General features: G+C 45.2%; 1 protein-coding gene across 1 annotated transcript in view; it reads right to left on the bottom strand.

Annotated features, from left to right (window-relative positions):
• GAA (alpha glucosidase) overlaps window positions 1-15,504 on the bottom strand; it is a 752,056-nt gene that overhangs the window by 206,855 nt on the left and 529,697 nt on the right. Inside the window, exons 11-13 of the mRNA XM_069655240.1 lie at window positions 2,353-2,437; window positions 1,129-1,246; window positions 372-505 (exon numbers count right to left, since the gene is read on the bottom strand). Coding sequence (XP_069511341.1) covers window positions 372-505; window positions 1,129-1,246; window positions 2,353-2,437 — 337 coding nt within the window. The remainder of the gene's footprint in view (window positions 1-371; window positions 506-1,128; window positions 1,247-2,352; window positions 2,438-15,504) is intronic.

Genomic DNA, 15,504 nt, shown 5'->3' with positions numbered 1-15,504 from the left:
TACTGCATGAGCCACTTGAAATTTGTACTAGGTTGTTCCTAAATAACAAAACCATAACCTCTGTTAGAGGTAGGAAAACAAATTAAGCTATTTTTAATGTAAACAAGGTTACCCATACAGTCAATTAGTGTAGTTTTTGCACTGGTGCTGTGTGGGCAAGCACTACCAAATCTGTACATCTTTGGGTGCCACTGTTCATTCTAGCCCATGAGAAATTAGTGAGGCATCTTGAGGAAATTACATTTGCAGCATGTACCATGGGGAAAATAAAGCAAACAAAAAGGGCGAAATGAATCACCGATCATGAAACCACAAAAAAGGCAAAGCCTGTGGACTACGCATCAGACTGCTCTACATCATAAGCAGCTCACCTGGCACAGAGTAGTAGAGGTGCTCCCATGTGCTGTATACATCCCCGGTCCAGTGGCCAGCATAGTGTCCATGACTGGAGAAAGTAGAGCGGGAGATCACAAATGGACGTTTCCCCAGTACTTTAACCATTGCGCTTCATAGAAAGAAAAATGTATTTTATTTGACAATTAAAAAGGACAATGTAACCATTGAACATAGCATCACATCAGATTTGCCGTAAAATCGTGCTGCATTAAAATAGCTTAATACATGCCACGAATTTGAGATCAACAAGAGGACAGCTGCCAGAGTAAGGAGGCACAGGCGGATGTGCTGAACTGGAAAAAGGGGAGGATGTTATTTTATGTGAATTGGCGCTTTATATGAATCAAAGACGGGGCAGAGGATAGCAATCCCTCTATAAAACAGACTGACTCGAGCATGAGTTTCCGGTCAGCTGGCATAAAACATCACTCTAAGGTGGTCTCTACTCATGTCAGGAACCTCTGTGCAGCAGAGGGCGGTCTTCACTCTTCAGGAATTACTGCACTATCAGCAAGAATCTCAGAATAAGCAACACCGGTCTCAGTAAAGCTGGGTGCACATCATAAAGTAGTCAATGGCATGTGAACCTCACCTTCTCCTGCAAATCTGTTAAAACAAGCTCACTACTTTCTGGGAAGTAGTGTCACATAGGGTGGATGTCTTGGGCAGCTAGAAGAGACAGCACAAATACATTTTCACGGTAATGTATACAAAATGAGCATTGACACTTACTTGTGTGAAGCAATGGCTTCGGTCAATCCATAAAGATTGTGGATATTGTAGTGTGACGAGAGGTGCTGCTGACTGGAGGCACAAAGGGTGCTTGCCCTTAGGGTCCCACCAATCACGCCTAAAAGAAGGGTGAACGTAGAGAAAAATTAGTGATCCTCACAGAAAACTAGATTTCAAAAAGATGCAGCCATGTCCATCCCTGGAGTCCATACATTTCTAGTGTATAGACATCCAATCCTTCACTTTAAAACTAAGCACATTCCTTAAACTTCCAACGCATCGGGAACAGTGCAGCGCCCACTTCACAACATAAAATGTGTAGCACCTAAACATTAACTCTACCTCAACCTAATCTCCAAGACCATCATCTACTCTACTTTCAAACCCACTTCAGTCACTTACCGGTTTAACAAATGCTCAGTGTAAAACCAATCACCACTGCACATATTTCTCCATACACCAGTTTAACATTAGCTACACCAAGAACTTTAGTAATAGATTCAAGTAACTTTAAAGCCACTAAAGAAAATACATCCGAGCCCAACTTTGGAGCCTTGGAAAGTGGTTATAAACAGTGTGGATAGTCATCTGTGGAGATCAGAATTATCCTAAGAGGACAAATCCCACTGAGGTTGGAATCTTTGCAATGATAATTTGGAGCAGCCAGGGTCACTGAGGCAAGTCGGAAGGGGAAATGGGTAAGGTATGAAGGAAAGGTTTCAGGGGGAGTTTCTTTAACAGACAATGTGAAATTACAAAACAAATGTATCGGTCATAGAAAGAAGATACTCTTCAATTGAGAGCTCTCCGGTGGACAGCGGAAGGTTTCGGGTTAAAAATGATACGGTCTCATTTGTGGTTAATGAAGTAGTCTACATGTGGGAGACCACAGATGGAAGTGACATTGCACTTAAAGTAACTCCTGCAGTTATCAGTTTTGGCAAATACTCTTATAAGACGTGGGAAGAGCAAGCCTCTAACTTGAAGGAGTCCAGCAAGATCTATGGGGAAACCGTGGTCATGCTATGACATGCATCAGAAGTGAACACCCCAAGTAGGTGCTGCAACTTCAGCCACCCGATCATGCCTCCAGCCCCTTCAACATCTTCATGTAACAATGTATCCAGGATTTGCCTATACACAACCACAGAAATAAATAAGACCAACATACATAATCCCTTCATAAGGAAAGAGGATTGATGCTGAGGAGGAGAACAGTTTTACCTGGAACATATGGAGGATTTTCCAGCTCATTGTTGGGACATCCTTCCAACGAACCAGCCACAAAGTTTGACGGCTCATTCATATCCTGCGATTAAGATAATAAAAAGACATGGAGTAGGGCGCTACAACTAGCCATTGCACAACATATTTTGAAATACTGCCATGGTCTCTGGCTATACCCATCATCCATTCATTGAGAGGATCCCTGCGACCGCCCCGGTCTAGGCAGGTTTTTGAAACACTTTTTCCAAAGCCCTCGGCTAGAGACCACTCTACGGGTGTGCAGAATACACTGGACACTGCCCCGTCCTTCAACATACTCAGATTGGGGCTGCACTATGGATCTTGCTACCCTCCCGCCCCCGCAGTTATTTCATGTAGATGGGGAGCAGGTGCAAGTGGATCTAGGTCACCTGGCCTAAGCCCCGCCCACCTGGTGTTTTCCTGCCTGCCGCTCTTTTTCACCACTTAGCAAGCCCCGCCCACCTGGTGCCTTCCTGTTTGCCGCTCTTTTTCCTCACTTAAGGAGCCCTCCAGCCTCTTTTCCTTTGCAGATGGGGAGCAGGTGCAAGTGGATCTAGGTCACCTAGCCTAAGCCCCGCCCACCTGGTGCCTTCCTGTTTGCTGCTCTTTTTCACCAATTAGCAAGCACCACCCACCTTCTTAGCCCTGCCTCTTCCTTCCTGCTCCTAACTATTAGATCAAGGCCGTGTCTCGCCTGGGCGTCCTAAGCGAAGGGCAGACGAAGAAAAGGGGAATTCCTGTTTGGACCTGTTCGGACCAGGAGGACCCAGGGCCCGACCCCCTGCTCAGACAGCAGGTAGGCATGCACCAACTTATGTTACTCCCTCTGGTCCCCCCCGTGATGTTCCCTTGTGCCCACCCCATTCTCGCACACAGGTGTTGCCTGTTTTACTTGATTCTTCTACCCTTCTCCCACCTCACCCCACTGAAGCTTATTTCTGCAGGAGTCCTGATACATTCTGGTTTCACCATCACCGTCTTGTGGACAATGCTGGATTTGACTTTTATGGACTCATTCATTCATGGTGCGTCACCCTTTCTCAACTCTCATGCTGAACTTCTTTTGCATCTTGTACTCATGGTGGCCTGAATCATGCTGTTCCCATCTTCATCTTGTATCCTGGCTTGCAACGTTATGTGTTACTACTGACTTCTGCAATTGTATTCACTCTCCCCTCTTGCTTCTCCACTCTTGACTGTTAACTCTCTGTTCTCTCCTCCTTTCCCTTTTCCTATCTCCTCCCCGTACTTTCTTCTATGCACTTACTCTATCAGAATTGTCCCTGGACCTAGTATGATAGCAACCTCGTCTGTCTCCTCCTCCCTCCCCTTGCTGGTTTTTTTCCTCCGCAAACCCCCCTCCAGGACTATCTGAAATGTCGTCAGGCCTAATATGATAGTCGCTTGTTTTGTTCCTCCCCTACCTTTCTGCACCCCTCTCCCTCACCTCTTGTTTTTTTTCCGGCTCTACCAGAAATGTCGTCAGGCCTAGTACGGTAGTCGCCGGTCTGTTTCCATTTCCTTCCCACTCTCCCCCTCCCTTCCTTATCTATGTTTTAGCTCTTGCACTATCTGATATGTCGTCAGGCCGAGTACGATAGTTAATTTCACATCCTTACTGTTCGTGGCCTGTAAGAATGTCATTGTTTTTTTCCCTTGTTCCCTCCCTTGCCTTGAAGCGCTTTGAAACACATTGTGTATAGGCCCTATATAAATAAACTATCATATCAAACTATCATATCATGTACACACCATTTTCAAGATATACTCCCTTTCCATCTTCAACTTTGCTCTCCCGTATTCAAATGTATTTTAAAAAATAAATAAAATGCCATTTAGCAAATTATTTAAATTTTTTAAAATTTAATTGTGCATTTCTAAGGAGCCAATACATCAAGTAAATTGTGTTTCAAATCGCCCAAAGGGCAACAGGGAGGGAACAAGGGAGTGAAAAATGAAATATACAATGAAGATAGAGGCAGATCTACAAGGCCTTGTGAGCATTCATATGATGCTCCTAATGGACTTAATGAAGCCTCCATACCTTGCAGTACTTGGGCTCCATTGAGTCAAAATAATGAATCTAATCAGGGAACAAAGAGGATGCCGCTGAATCAATACAAAGATCTTAAAAAGAGAATTCAGGGGGTGAATGGGTTGGTCATAAATTATTAACACATCTCCCATAGGTGGGACCAAGATGAACTGGAAGGAAGTGAAGTCCTACGTCCCAATGAGATAAGTGAGGGGATTACTATTCCAAGTTCCCCTGTAAATGATCATTTGCCAGAGTTGGGTGCGTGTACTGTTCTCACCCTTACAGGTAATTTTGATGCTAGGGGTGGTACAGCTGCACAATGACAGGGAGAAGGTAATAATTCTTCAAATTTAGTGGGAATCTGTGAGCTGATATCACCCTTGCTGTCCAATTTGCATGCGAGTTTGAATCTGGCCCTTAAGATTCTCAGGAGAATTTGGGAGGGATTCTGACAGGACAACAACCAGACTTTAATTAACTAATGTCTTGTATGGCTTTTTTGGAGGCTCTTGATAAGGGTAGAACTCTTTCAGATAATAATTCTATAGAGGATAGGTGGTCGTTAACTGAACATAATGTCAGATTATCCACTCTTGATGCGAAGGTTACTACAATTTTGAAATTTCTTACCTGGGGGGAGCATGCAACCTCATCTACTACCAGGGGCTCAAGAGGGGAGCCTGCAATTTCTTCTCAGACCCCCCCCCCATGAATAAAATACAAGAGGGAGGAGATATCGGTGCACCGGATAGTACAACAGCTCTAGTAGAGGCACTAGGGCTTATGGACCAGGGTAATGTACAACCAGACAATGAATTACTGATGCAGAGGATGCCTTTATCGAATCCCTATTGTGGATAAAAGATATACTGAATACTACATCTCTGAGGGGGGAAAAAAAAAGCAAGAAAGAGACTAAATCCACCCAAAAAACTAAAAACATGACTTTTGCAAAAATTAAAAAGGGAGGAATTCAAATCTGTAGGCCCTTCGCCAAATATCTGAACAAGATGAACAAGTTGTCATAATAAGCCCCTGTAAAACATCACGGGGGTAAAGGACTGAAGTCTGGGGTGTTGAAAGAATGCCAGGTTATGCCTCATGTTTTGGCTGGGAACCGCTGCGAAAGTAACATGGAGGGCCCGAGTACATCTGTACTACCTAAGGCGGAGGGCAGGACTGAAAGCCTACCTGACTGCCCCCAGACTAAAAGGACTGCTTTTGGAAAGATAACCAGTACGATACATGCTTGGGTTTCTACTGGCATGCAGCCTATACCCATCTGCCCTAGCGATGGGGAGGGTTCTCTACCTCTAGGACTTTCTGTGGGTGGTGCTGTTGATATACATGGGAATGATTTCCATATGAAGAACATCTTGCCCGAGAAGGTTAGACTTACGAATAGTGGGGCACCCTTTGGCTTACAGGATCAATCTAAGCCAGTTGTTCCGTTAGGACCGAGTCAAATAAATAAAGGCTAAATAATTGGGTGAATAAATAACAAATGTGAACAGACGACAAGGTTAAACGGGACCAACTTATTAAATCTCTTTAAAAAGATCCCCCTCTTAAGATCCATAACTTCAGATGATAATGATGCTATCTCACTGCCCATCATTGACAATTTCTGAATGGTAAGTAACGTCCATTCGGAAATGGTCGCTGATATGGTGAGGGGACAAGAACAAAAAAAAACAACAGAGTTGTTGGGCTTTGAGATAATGACACTACATAGTGTAGCTGAAACAAAGACTTTCCTTGCTTTTAAAGAACCCTCTATAATACCATCTGCGATTGTGAGGACGTCCAATCCAAATTTAATACGAGAGTCAAGTTCAGTACTAACACTCTACAAATCTTCTGAATAATGGTCAAGAATTGTCGTGTATACAGCCAGCGTTAAAATCATTGGAGAACAGACGACAAAGAACAGGGTGTGCATGACACCATTGAGATCGAATTGATCTCATGGAATGCCTGTGGAGGCGCTAACCTGAATACATTTATGGCCACTCATTCTCCGAATAGCCTTCCTTGTATCTATATGCTTTTAGCACTTAAGTTGAATGGGGAATGGGTGCAGCCTTTAACCTTTACTGGAATCCATTAAGGGTCCCTACTGAAGACATAGAAGAAGGCCCGATTGATGTTTTCTGTGAATGGGCAATAGGAAACTTATCGTTCTGGAAGGAGACTTCAATTCTTTATGTGCCAAGGGAGCATCATGGAATAATATTGGGGCAATTCCTTCTACTCTTTACCCTAATGTTAAACGTTGTATCCGATGGGATCTCTTCTTAGAAGAATTTGATTTGACTATGTTGGACCACCCTCCCTGTTTCCCTTTCTCTAAGCACACATGGCACAGAGGGCCCTTTAAATATAGAATCAACTTTTTATATATTGCTCATGGCATCAGAAATAACTACAGTTATTTGAGACATATCTTCACCAATTTAGGAGACCATATCCCCCTTTCCTTTACCTTGACTGTTTCCACTTCTATTTTCCAACTTAGACCTCAGCTAATGGGACTCTTGATTAGCAAGCGAGGACCGTCACCTGGAATAGGAAGACTATTCTAAGGTTTACAGTTCTTCTTGCTGAATCCCTGGCTGATAAGACTTCTATTCCTACGTGGACCAGGACTCGAGGTTTCGAGAATTCGTACTACAATAACATTGGTCTGTACTTTTAAGGTCAGTAACTTCAGACCTCAACTGAATATCAATCCTGGTAGTCATTTGGGAGATATTATAGTATATAATTCTAAGCTTCTCAAACACAGGGATTTGGCTGCCTTAAAAAACAGGTATTGACCGGGTATGAATTTAAAACCTTTAAAAGAAAAATCCTCCAAGGCCTAATACGTTATCAGATCTCTGAGATTGGAGGACTTAGGACCCATCATACCATGATGGAACATCTTTGTAAGGGGAACAAGGGTCTGTCAATAGGACACTTGATCGTGATAAGAAAGGGTTGGATTGCCACATACAGGCTGATGTCTGGAATACCTATTATACTAACAAATTTGCCTTGCCCAAAGAATTTAGTGAAACAAGAGGCCTGGAGTTGGGTCCACCTGTTGTAGGTCAGTGCACTTGGGAAAATGATGACATCTGCTGGGCTATAGGCAGACTTAAGCCCTCTCGTGCCCATGGACCGGACGGCATTCCTCCTTTCATACTCAGTCTCCGATCTATGGGCGGAACTGTTGAAGCCTATGTTCAATCATATCTTTGTGACCCATACTTTCTCTGCTACTTGGGTTCAGTCTATAATTGTACCCATTTACAAAAAGGGGGATGTACTTGACCCGAACAATTATAGGCCCATAGCGCTTAGACGACTCGATTAAAGTTTTTTCCATCTTGAGACCTTGATTGAACGTATTCAAACTTTAATGAAACACCAACACCCTAGGGGTAAGCCTGTAACCCTTACTCCCAACATTGATATGGAAGAAATTGAGGAGGATGAAAATTTAGAGCTCGGTTATAATTTACCTCAGTGATCAGAGGATGAGGGTAAACCAAGAGGGTCTGAGAAACCCAGCTTCACGTCCCACTCCTGTACCTCAGTTTCCTCCTACCACGAGCATGCCAGGTCACAATGTAAACCCTGAATATCAGTCTTGAAAGAAATGAGGATTGAACTAGAATTCAGGAAACTAACTCTCGAATCTGAAGACAAATACAAAGAGGAGGTTCAGCAAATGAAATGCAGCATGACTATGACATGAAAAAGTGGTCTCTTGACTCTACTTCACCTTCAGGGTCCTCTCAGTCTGATGTCTTCAAGAAGCCTTGCTTTCCAAAAGAACCGATAAGTGTGTAAAGGACAAAGCTTGACATATTGGACTGGTTGAGTACTTTTGAACTTAACCGTGGTATGCAGGATACCAGTGGACATTAGTAGTTAACATGGGTTATGTCTAGGCTCCCCCATAATGGTTGAGATGGAATTGAATGCTGTGTACAGAAAGGTCTATGAGAAGGTCAAATAGGCTCTTATAGCCAGATTTGGTAAGACCCCTTCCCAGTATCTCAAAAGACTCAGAGATTATAAGAAAAAGGATGAGTGGTCAACTTGGATATGCGAGTGCCTGAAAAACCTAGATGGGTGGATTAAGGGCCATAAGGTGAGCATGAGAAGCCTTTATGCTTGAAAGTATTTTCGATGCCTGTTCCCTAGAGCCGAGACAGCATTTAGCAGACTCCAAAGAACTTGACCAAGAAGTTAGCACAAACTGCTGACTTGTGGGTATCAAACAGGGCTACCCACAAGGATTCTGGGGTTCCTAATAAAACGGATGATGCAGCCCCTAAACATAACAAGTGTAAATTCCAACGGAAACCTTATAGGGCTAGTGAACCTTCTGGAGCCAAACTAGAGGGTGGTCACCAGAAACCCACATTCCAGATAACGTTTGGCAAATGTGTGGCTTGTGGGTCTGGTGACCATGTCAAAGGAGATCCCATATGTAAGGTTAGTCCTTCAGGGATCCCAAATGTCTCCTTAACTTTCATCCCTGAGAAAGAAGCTCCTATGGCAGGTGCTAACTTTCACTCTCTAGCCGAAGACCCATTGGTTTTTAGGCCAGAGTTTCTTTAGTGTCCCTGAGTCTGTGAGAGCAACAGAATATAGAGGGCTATAATACCATCCCTGTATAGGACAGTATTTGCAAATGGTCAGGAGACCCCTGCCATCAGAGACAGAGGCCAGCATAACTGTGGTGGATGAAAGTTCTTAAACACTGAATATGTAGCTAAGGGAACCAAAACGCTCACCAAGCTTGCAGGAGGCCCTTTCCAAAGACTTCCCTCATATGGCCTCTGTTCTCTCCTTCCTCCTCTACACCCATTAATGGTGGCACCCGATGAGAGGGCCTCTAGGCACTCTTCCACGACCATCATTAATGTTTACCTAAATGGCACCGTCCTGTTTCAGGGCTCTCCGGCCAACCTCCTCTTTTTGAATAGACGCTTCCTGCGCCTTGTCAACTTCCTTTCTTCTCTTGCTGTCCCTGCTCTTCCCTCTCTGGCTCCTCTGCCACCTCTGCAGCTTACTCTGCTGCCTCTTTTCTCTGCCACCTCTACGATTATCTCTACTGCTTCTCCGGCCACCCTGTTGCCTCTTTCCTCTGCTACCCTCCTCCTCGGCTACCTTGCCCTCTCTGGCTTCCTCCTCTGCCCATACTCGGGTGCCTACTACACTTCCGCAGGGTATACCTCTGACCTGTACCCCTCTTCCGTAGTCCTTCAAAAGGGGGCAAGCTGCTCCACATTGCTACTCAACTCTCGCTCAACTGTCAAACACTCTGACATCTGTCGTCTCCTTGAAGAACTCGTTCTAGATTTACTCGGTCTGACCAAGACGTGGCTCACAGTCAGCTCTGTCACAACCTTGGACACTCTCCTTCCTGATGGCTACAAGATCCTCTCTGCGGCCAGAACAAACTGTCCTGGTGGGGGTGTAGCCTTGATCTTCCCAGAACGGATCCCTGCTTCTATCATTCCTATGCAGAATTACTCCTTGAGTGCCCGGTCTACAGCCTCATCTCTCCTGGCCTTTATCTCACTGTGGCCACTATCCACCGGCCGCCCGACCAGGTAGCCTCCTTCCTTTGAGTGGGCAGACCTCTCCTCCTCGCCTCTCAACTTCTCCACATCAGAGAACTTTACATCCACTTGCATTCTTCATGTCCTTCTGCAGGATTCCTACGCAACCTTTGGGAGACTGTCTCGATTCTTCCCTCTGGACCGACTTTCTCTGCGAGGCACACACTGGATGTTCTGATGTCCTCAGACCTCTCCAACCCGCTCACCACTCTTCTCTCCTGGAGTGATTAACTTCTCACTCTCTGACTCCGGCCGAGCAGATTCCAGCACTGCCACCTACCTTCTGGGTAATGTGACCCATAAAGCGTGTGTCAGTTGAGGTTTTAGCTGCTACTTTCTCTCCTCCTTCTGCACCTTTGGCTGATCTCTGGCACTCTGGATGTACTTGCCCCGGTCATGAGGATCCACTTGAAGCTCAAATCCAAGAGCAACTCCAAGAGCAACTCTTGGTATGACTCCGACCTTGCCAAACTCAAATGCAAGTACAGGGTAGCTCAGAGGAAGTGGAGGGCTACGGGTGCAACCTCTGACAAACCAGTCTGCGGCCTGCTCCAGAGGCAGTACAGACTCTGTCTTCGCCAAGAATAGAGCACACATCCAAGACCACATCTCTGTGGCATCTAACAACTTGGCCGAACTCTTCAAAATCTGCAAGGAGCTGGCCAATCCTGCTGCAATCTACCTCTCCTGTTCCCTCCCAGGCCCTCTGTATGGCCTTGGCTTCTCATTTCATTCCTAAAACTAAGGACATCCTTGTCCACTCTCTCTTCCTCCTCTCCCCCTCCCTTCTCTGCCTTGCCCTTGCAGACCTGCTCTCTAACCTAGATTCTAACCTTCCTTCTGTCCTCCTCCTCCTCCTCCATTTCTCCCCCCCCCCAATGCAGATGAAACCCAGCTCATTTTCTCCCCATCCTCTTCCCTGCACTTGCGAAATCTGAATGACAAGGCCTAGTAAGATCATTGTATTGTCCTCTCTCTGTCTCCCCCCTCCTTGTCTTGTCGCACCTAGGAACACATGTATAGACGCGCGTTATGAATGCCATTTCATATCCCTAGTGTAACATGTACTGTACCCATGGTCCTTCATGCATCAAGGTCCCTCAGATGCACGAAGATTGATTGTTGTTTATGACATGAGGTTGCATGAAGTGTAGTGCGAGTATAGATGTGAAAGCAGAAACAGTGATCACCCAGAAAACACTACATCGCCGCTCAGCTCCAACTTCAGTGCCATCAGAGTTAGCGAAACAACCACTATATTGACCCACTTACTGCTTACCTGAGACCATTGTTTTCCTAACTATTCCTGTTATCTGGTGACTGACCTTGTAGTGAGGTACTTGCAACAGCATGTTTTGTACTCCAGAGGGGAAGACAACTCCTCATTTGTTTTTAGAATAGCCCCTACACGTTTTTTTTTGGCTGGGGACAAGGCTTGATTTCTTTTCGTTGTCTTGAGTATTTTGTTTGTAAATTTGAGGAGATTACCCAGTAATTAGCCAATTCGTTCACTGGGATGGACTTTCTGCATAGTTGTGCTGCCACTACTGTGGGTACTTTTGTGAATACTCTTGGTGCTGAGGTGGAGACGAAGGGGAGTACTTTGAACTGGTAGTGAACTCCCGCTATCTTGAAACGCAGATATGTTCTGTGCACAGGGAGCATTGAAATATGAAAGTATGCATCTTTCATATCCAATGTTGCCATGTAGTCCCCCCGTTTTAGAGGTGGGATTACTTCTTGGAGCGTGGTCATGCAAAACTTTTGGGGTTGGACATATTTGTTTTTGCAGAGCACAGATCTAGTACTGGGCACATGGAAAGGTCTTTCTTTGGCACAAGGAAGAACATTGAATAAATACCCTTGTTTAACTGATTTACTGGGACGATCTCTATAGCGTCCTTTTCCAGCAGTGCCTTTACTTCTTCCAACAATATGCATATTGACATTTTCCTCTGTCTTGGCAGCCGGTAGGGTGGTTTTGTCCAACGTTATCTCCTCCCATGCGTGGGTGAAGTGTGAAATTCAGCCTCCTACTGGAGTGGCATTGGAGGGGACCTGTGGCAGGGAGTCATTATTTTGGAGGGGTGGAGCCTCTCCCAAGTGAGGCTCTGCCTCTTCCTCTGGCCCTTTTATTTCCTCTTTGAAAACTGGAAGACGAAGTTGGTCTTTGGGATGGGCCCCACAATGAGGATTGTCCGCCCTGAGTATAGCCTGAGGAACGCTGAGCACCCTAACCCCGAAAACCTCTTCGAGTTTGAGGAGCCCTGTTGACCATAGGGCTTGCTCGTTAAATGGCCAAGGGATTTGAGAGTGTCATATTCCTCCTTCACACTCTTAAGGGGGTCTTCCACGACCTTCCCAAACAGTAGATTAGGCTCACCGACATGTTTAGGAGGGTGGTCCGAGTTTCTAACCTAAACCTAGAATGTCTGACCCAGGCATGGTGCTTGATGAGCATGCCCTCTGCTATGATGAGTCCTGCATTATCTGCTTCATCAAGGTTATTTTTCAGGATGCAGATTGATATCTGCTTGCCCTCTGCAATACTATTTAACAATTGAGACTTCAGGGGTTCCGGGACAGCTTCGACTTGACATTCCAGATTATACCATTTGTGGCAGCCATAACTAGCTAGAAGCGTAGTGTTGGCGATTCTGGTTTGGTATGCCGCTGAGGAGGCGACTTTTCTCGCTAAAGTATAGGTTTTCTTGCTTTCTTCGACTGGCGGGGCCAGGGCTGACGACAGGGACTAACTGCCCTCTTTCTGGTAGTGGTGACTACTAATGAATGGGTTTAAGCTGACCTTCAATATACAGAGGGTCAGTGGGCGCCAGCATGAATAGTTCTTCTATTCTAGGGTTGACCCCCATTGTGAGACTAGGCGCAAGTAGGGAGGGCTGGATGCATCTTTGTACAAACTGCAGGAGCGGAATAAACTGAGCCAGACCTTGCCCCAGAGTGTCTTCCACAAAGTCTTTGTTGACTTGTGCTTCTTGAGTGTCGATGTTAAAAAGTGGGGTGCGGCCTTTAGTAGCCGTTCATTGTATTGTGGTTGGTTATCAACAGGAGAATCTGCTATCGGCTGGACCTGGTGGTGTGGCGACTGGATTACGTGGATATCGTCGTCATAGAATTGGTCCCGACTATAAGGGATCATCACAGTACATGTCCTGAGAGGGGTCTTGGTAGGTCGAGGCCGGGGTGCCTGGAGCAGGGGTGCTAGGCTGTGGCTCAAGGCAAGGCTTTTCGGCAGGGGGCTGATGTGCTGAAGCCCCTGGCTGTGAGGCATCTCCAAGGGATGACAGTTGATCTGGGTGTCTGTCCATAAAGTCCACAAAACTTGACATCCTCATTAAAAGTGTATTAAACTGTTCAGGAGTATGATCACATGAAGGTGGGAAGCCGGACAAGATGGGTGTGGCCTGAGAGGGAGTTTGGTTTTTGTGCTGCAGAACCCCTGAGATAGTGTCTACAGGCAGGGGGGAAGATCTACAGCATGAGTGCTCTTGGAGGCTAAAGGCGGCATCATTTTTGCTTTTTTCAGTGGCCTAGCTTTAAGAAGGGTATAAATGACTTATTAGCTCTTGCATCTTCAGCGTTTGCTCGGGGGACGCTGAGGCGCCTTTCACCGCCCGTTTGGGCATGCAAAAGTAGGGCCTTTGTGTGCGCTGTCCGAACCAACCTTGGGGTACGTTTTTGGAGGGCTGTCGTGAGGCGAAAGCCTACCCAATGGTCCAGAGGACAGGGAAGAACCCAAGGCTCTCTGTGTGCACCACATGGGATGTGTTTAGTGTTCTTGGGTTTATGTGTAATCTGGCCGCCGGGTGTCTTCTCCATCACAGAGCCGCCGGCCTGCTTATTGTGTCGGGGGCCCGCACATGGGCTTTCGACAAACTCTGCTCGCCTTCGGCGTCACTAAGGACCCGATACTGCCCTCGCTGGAGTCTTCCATCACGTTGGAGGCCTGAGCCTGCATTGCACGAGCGGCCCAGCTTTTGGTGCGTCGATCCTTTAGAGATTTCGGCCGAAAAAGTTTGCAAGATTTGCAAACATTTTTGGGGTGATCCCTCGGGAGACTCTGTGCATGTCCTTACACTGGAATTTTCAGTGGCAGGTAGGGTAACATTTAAAGGGAGTAAAGGGAAAGTGGAGGGCGGAAAATGCATTCACTAGAGGTCAGTATGAAGAAACCCCCCGACCCTCTATGCCCCAGATAAGATTGTGAGGTGGGAGTATTTTACTCATTTTTAAACTGAGATTAAATGTGATTTTAAGAGTAAATATGACTTTTCTCCTTTGCAAGAGAGTAAAAAGTAGGACATCCAGCCGACGTGTGCAAAAACTGTATGGAAATCATTACTATGCAGCATCTTTCTGCATTGTGAGAGAATACACCTTTCATTATTTCCCCACGGTCTGGCCATTTGTATATATTTAAATGTTGAAAACACAAAAACCTAGCCAAACCAAGCATGATTTGTATTGTGTTTTTTTAGGTTCAATAGCAGTATTGTCTTGATGTTTAATGAAAGTCCTTGTTGGAGCCATTACTACCTAATGGTATGCTGATGTTATGGTAAAACAGTGCCGAGAGGCAAGGACTGCATGCTAAATTCTGTATCTAATCTCATGGTCAAATTATTATTTATATATTGCTTTTGGCAAAGCGCTGTACATAGAACATATTGATCACAATTATCAAACCATAGTCGGTACTCCTTTATCGAACTTGAAAGGATGAAAGGCGGAGTTGGCCTTGACGGGATTCAAACCTGCAACCTACAGAACACGCACAGATCGTAGCAACGAGTGCTCAACGGGCTAAGCTATCTTATTGGCCAACATCTTTTAGAGGTTGGTTAACGGAGTATCGACTGAGGTATAATAATCAGTGCCTAGATGTTTGACGAAACATGCATCAAGCGCTACATAAAGTTAAATGCCCATCTGGATTATCACAGGGACAAGTTTTTGCTTAGTTTCTATTTCAATTAAGAATGTAACTTTCATTTGTTTGTTTTTGAATAGCGCTTGCACTTCCTGGAGAGTCAGGCTTTGGAAGTTTGAATTGTAGTCTTGAAGATGTGAAGGCTAGAACACCTGTGATTGGTGTAATGACAATCACTCACCCTTGAACTAAGACTATGCTGCCACTGACCATTTACAGTAATGTACCCCATGGACTGCAATGTTGAATGGATGTAAACTAGACCGTGCATAGTCATTTTTTTACACACTGTTTGTATAATTAGAGTGTAAATTAAATCAGAAGTGTAAAAAATGATTTGCCTCTGCATGATTATGCACACAGCACAGGAACTCCAGAAAAATACAACTGTGCAATACTGGTTTGCTTTCACTGGAAAAAGCATAATTTGTTACAAAATATGAATTCTCAACTGCACCTTAGTTTATCTTATTCATTTTACAATCCTAAAATGTTAGGAAAATGAATATTCACAG

Source organism: Ambystoma mexicanum, chromosome 3q, assembly GCF_040938575.1.
Source record: "Ambystoma mexicanum isolate Mex_15411 chromosome 3q, UKY_AmexF1_1, whole genome shotgun sequence".
Taxonomy (NCBI): Eukaryota; Metazoa; Chordata; class Amphibia; order Caudata; family Ambystomatidae; genus Ambystoma; species Ambystoma mexicanum.
This window is presented reverse-complemented; position numbering and strand designations above follow the sequence as displayed.